The 5,563-nt window shown below is 45.1% G+C and overlaps 1 protein-coding gene across 1 annotated transcript; it reads right to left on the bottom strand.

The window, feature by feature from the left end:
* Positions 1–2,138: 2,138 nt before the first annotated feature.
* On the bottom strand, positions 2,139–2,696 carry LOC120077198 (nucleolar protein 58-like). The gene has a single exon (XM_039031101.1). It carries the CDS (start codon positions 2,694–2,696, stop codon positions 2,139–2,141), a length of 558 nt encoding a protein of 185 aa, XP_038887029.1.
* Positions 2,697–5,563: the final 2,867 nt, after the last annotated feature.

Genomic DNA, 5,563 nt, shown 5'->3' on the forward strand with positions numbered 1-5,563 from the left:
GCAATGTATAAAGAAATTTTGCTAAGGGTACGCATACTACTCATCATGGCAGCGCAAATAAACAACGCAAAAGAAAAGAAAAGAATTACTGCAATAATTGACAAAGGATGATAAAAGTAAAGAGGCCAACACATAAGGAAAGAATGATTACTCAGTTGTATAAAATTTGTCTAAGTACACAAAGAATTATAAATATCGCAAACACAAAATTGTGAGTATGTACAAAAGAATACAAGGTATAGCTTTCTATAAAAAAAATGAATGGCCACAAAGAAAAATTGCAAAATTGTGGAAAAGGTGGTACACCCCCAAATTTAGAGTTGCGGCGGGGGCTATTGGTGAGAAGGGTGTTGCGGAGGAGCTTGTTATGGCACTTCTGGAAATTGTAGAGGTTGCTGTAGATGTGGAGGCACCATGGGACCATGTAGATATGTCGTTAAGAAATTCAAGTACCCATAGTTGCGCTCGGCCATCTGTCTTTGATTCAGGCGAATGGTAAAGATGTTGCGTTGAATATTGACCATCGCTTGTCGCAACATTGCGTTGCTGTCTCGCAACTCTGTGTTGCTCTCCTGCTACTCTATTAATGCATGGTGGAAGAAGGTAAGCTGTTGAGATAAGAAGACCCGCATATCAGCTAAGGCAGTAACAAGGGATGCAGTGGTGGGTTGCGCCGTCGATGTTTCACCAGCATCGGTTTGAGGTTGAGCAGAAGGTCCTGCTCCCAAACCGTGTGGGTCATCAACATGCGGCGATGGTGGTGAAAAATGAGGTATAGATGGATGGCGGGGGGACGCTGTTGGAGATGCGGGGTTGGAATCAGGAGTAAGGAGGAGGTTTGTGAATTGTTCAGGAAGAGGGGAAAGAAGTTCGTTTGGAGGGCTTGGTGGGTGATTAATTAAAGGCAAAGGGTCCAAGGGTAAACTGGTTTGCTTCTGCAACGAGCTGTCTTAGACGATTTTCTTTCCTTTATCATTGAAGCGCTACTTCTTTGGCTTTGCTGGTTGCAGTGCATTTAAATCAATGAGGGGCCTTTTTGTTGGAACGTCGGGGCAATGCGGTGAATCCATGAGAAGCATTCTAAGGATCTTCGTCTGTATGATGCCGTGAACTTCTGGCATGGGCTCTTCGTCAATGCCTTCACCCACAGAGAGGCACAGGCTTGAAATTGTCCACGGGAAGAAGTATTGACCTCTCATACGGCCAACAAAACCTCGAATCTACTTCGCAATGGCTGGCCCACATCGATCGAAATGTCGCGCGCTATGCAGTATGCAACCATAACTCGATCCCTTGAAATTTTTTTGTCATGCGTTGTTGGGATGAGTCACCATTTCACCAAATAAACCCAGAGCCGCGCTTCTGGGAGCAGCCTATTGAAGGTGAGAATGACACCGACCACTTGGTGCTCGGTTGCATTAGTACCCTCAGCACATCTTCCATATGCTCTTCTTCAGGATCATCAATCAACTTGTTACCCGGTGCTTCCGGGAAATCCTTCAACTAATAGAGCTCATTGATGTTCTTTGCACTGAACGACACTACCCTCCCTTTGATGATCACCGCATCTTCGGTGTCAAGGAGTTGGCTGTGATAGAAGGCCCTCACTACCGCAGGAATAATGATGGATGGACATTAGCAGAAGGTTTCCACCCATGTTCCACCACAACACTGGTGATCAAATCCGGTAGTGGCACCGAGGCAGGGAAGAAGCCCATCTCTATCCACAGATCATCATTTTCTTTCTTGGTTGCTGGGCGCCTCCTGGTCGACGTAAGCTTGCTGCTCTCTACTTTTGCCTTGCCCTTGTCTTGAGCGAACACAAGGCAGGATTTTTGTCTTTGTTTGCGTTCCCTTGCCTTGCATTGCTCTTCTTTTTTCTTTTCCCATTCTTCCACTTCTTTTCTCTTCCTCTCTCTGACAAGCTGCATATTTGCTTTGCGGCGTCTTTCCTTCTCCTCCTTCTCCTTCTTTTCTGCTTCTTCTTCTTCTCTCATTTCTCTTTCAAATTGCTCTGAGGAAAGCACAATGTGCTGCTCATCCTCGAGCCTTCTTCTTTCTTCCTCTTCCGCTCTTGCGTTGTCACGGCGAACCTCCTCATCGTGAAGTTTTCTGGCCAAATCGCCTAATGCGATGATTTAGCACACACGTGACAACTTTTCTTTCATCTCCTCTAATTCTCTTTTTCTTTTCTCCTCCTCCTCTACTATGCGTTGAAAGAATGATGGGTCGCTTGTGGACCCTTGCGGCACATTTTCCTTGCTACACCACATAAGAGGGGAGATGTTAGGGTCTTCTCTGTCTTCAGACGCGACCAATCTGGTATGCGGTGATGAAACTTGTAGTTGCGTTGATGTTCTAGCTTGCACTGACATCCCCTCTTCAACCCTTGCGATTGTTGATTCTCCATCAAAATCTAGACTTTCCACTTTCTTCCTTCTTTCCTCCTCCTTCTTCAGGTGCTTCTCTTCCCGCCTGCGTTGTTTTCTTTCACTTTTCTTCTTTTCTTTCTTCTCCTTTTTGAGTCGGGCGGCTTCATCATCTTCCGCACATTTTTCTTTACTTTTTCTCTTCTCCTTCTCTTCGGTCGTCCCTAGCTGCTTCTTCGCCTCTACGACCTCCAAAACAGCCTTGATGGGTCTCTCATTGGATTCTGTTGGGACAATCTCCTTAGGATTCGAAGTGACCAAGGTCATTCTCCGCGAAGCCAACTGCCAACTCCTCCTCTTAACAATAGAGGCTGGTTCACTTACTTCTGCTTCTGGTAGCCCCCCCCCCCCCCTTCTCTTCTAGATTGCTCAAAATACTCCCAAATACCTCCTTGTTATTTCTTCGCTTGAGTTCGCTTTCAAACGAAGGTACTGGGAGTGCCACTCAGTCTGGTGGTAGGAGCACTGTCCCATGCTCGACCCCTCTCAGTTGGTGGGTGGTTTTGCTGCTGCAGAGGTCTTTCGCTGGGGTTTTCGGTGATTCTTGGGAAGGCTTAGGTTGGGCGGCAAGGCGGCAGCGGCAGCAGGGAAAGCCGCCTCCCATGCGGTGACGGGGGCTTGGAAAGAGGACGATGGTTGGGAAGAAGAGTGTGAAGATTGTCCGGCCATTTTGTTGGTGAAGTGAAAGAAGTTGGAAAAATTTGTCTTAGGAAGAAGGTTCGAAAGGGATAGGTATGCAAAGAGAATTCTTACTTAGGGTTTTTCTCTTCGCGAAGAGATGCAAATGAGCTCCTCAGTTGAAGGGAGTGCAATTATAGGTTGGGCCTTGATGGCCCAACGCAATTGCTGCGTGGCAGGCTTCAATATTCCAAAAAGCCTACCGCTGCGCCCCTCCCATTATGATTTAGCAGAAAGGACGTCCTTCATCTGTTAAGTCATAATTCCCTCAGCAGCTGAAGCGATTCGACTACCCACTCCGCGAATATTTTATCATTTTTTATTTTATTTAATCGGACGAGCGCAATGTTAAGTGTTTTCGCAATGCATCCGTTATCGCAAAGCATATTTGCAGAGGATGGGCACAACGTATGCATTAGCGCAACACACCCCTCAATGCAATGCATTTTTGGAGGATGCACACTATATTTCTTACCAGTGCAACAAACTATCGACATAGTGCATTTTTGTGGAGGACGGGCGCAGTGTACATACGTGCACAAACTCATCCGTCAACGCAATGCAATTTTTGGAAGACGGGTGCAAAGTTATCTATTAGCGCAAGATACGCCCGTCGTCGTAATGCATACCGGATAGTTATTTATTGGTATCACCAACATCGCAAACTTTTCCCAAACCAAATTGATTAAGACGTTGCGTGGTTCATTATAAACATTCATTCATGAAATATTTGAGATCAACGTAAACTAAGGCTAGAGTGGTAATAAATTCAACTAGGATAAAATTAACGCAAACTAGGAATTAAAGTAAGATATATTCAAGTAAGCAATAAACTAATTTTAAGAAAGCAATAACAAAGCAATAAGACTAATTTTACGGAAAGCAATAAAAGAAAGCGGTAAAGATAGATATAGCGGATTGCTGATTTAAAAAGGTTCTTTGAAGGTTAACACAACACATTCCCCAGCAAGCGGTCAGACTTTACTGACATAATTGTTCCTTCCTATTAGAATCTCGAGGCTTCGAATTGTCTGGGCAACATTTCTCGGTTGATGTGTTTATGAGCTGACTGCAGTTGCCTGACCTATGACCTCCAAATTCCCCCCTTTAAAAAATGGGGAAAAAAAAAAAATGCTTGCAATTGCTTGACCCATCATTTTTCTCTATATACTGCTTCAGTAGAGCTCCAAGGCATGTATTCATGAGGTTTGGATGAGGAAGGTTGGTTTGCAATTGCTCTGTTGGTGGTGAACTCTAATTCAAACCATTGGTGAAAGCCGGAGGGTTCCTCGATTCTCAAAATTGTTCTATAGATTCTTTGCCCTCCCTAGTCGTTGTTACCTCCCCAACTGAAGTTGGGTTGGATTCCGCCAACTCGGGTTGGTACTGTTGCCTGTACGGGTTATTTGAATGGAAGTTAACTGTCTGTGGTGTTTGATGGGCACTTTCTACTGAATGACCCCCTCCACATTGTGCACAGCTTATCGTTGCCACTTGGCATAGCGCATTGCTTGCGCTGCACCCTAGGAAGAGGTTCCCTGATTAAGCGCCATCAATTTGGAGGAGAGACGGTCAACTGCGGCAATTTGGTGCAGACATGTGGTCATTTGTACGCAAGGTTACAATGGCACTTTCTACTTTTCTTCTCTCTGGGCCTCTTCCCATACCCAATCGTCTACCCAGTCCATCTGTTATTTCACGAAATGCATCCAAGATGACCCTTGGCTTCAGTGTATTTTTTGTCCATAATCCTTCTTTGTAAAGGTTACATCGATCTGTCCATGCCATTGTAAAAGGTTCCATCAGAAGAAATCAGGATCCCGAGTGCGACAAGTTCTTTACCAATCTTAATGAATCGCATGCGTGCTGAGAGGTCTTCATTTTCAGCTATTCAAAATTTAGCACGTCCCTTTCATCACTTCTTGCATGATGCGGGCGGAAGAATTTCTTTCATGAATCGCATCGACCAACTGGTCCCAAGGATTAACTTCATTATTGGGCTCCAATGAATAAGCCTACCTCTTCGCCTCATCCCGAAGTTTTACGGGAAGAGCGTACAGTTCTAATTCCTTTTAAAAGCCACGCCCATGAATTGGAGAATGTATTACACATTTCAACGAAGCTGGTCAACTGAGCATTGCGGGTCTCTCACCTTTTAGACTCAAATTTCCCAATGCATTTTGGATCATTTAGCATGACCGGCTTTATCTCAAATCAGGCATTCTCTCCACCGCGGGTCTTGCAATTTCCGGGCGAGAATCAATAAATTGGTGCCACTAGTTCTCATTGGGATATTGCGGTCGGTAGCAAGAAAACTGGATTCTTGCGATCGGTCGATTACCCCTGATTCCCTCAGGCCTATCGTTGTTATTTGCCATGGTCCCCTTCTTCGCCTTATACGGTTCTGGGTGCTCGCACGAAAAGTACGCTCGATCTCTGGGTCAAATCTCTCTCTG

Source organism: Benincasa hispida, chromosome 5 (assembly GCF_009727055.1).
Source record: "Benincasa hispida cultivar B227 chromosome 5, ASM972705v1, whole genome shotgun sequence".
NCBI classification, from domain to species: Eukaryota; Viridiplantae; Streptophyta; class Magnoliopsida; order Cucurbitales; family Cucurbitaceae; genus Benincasa; species Benincasa hispida.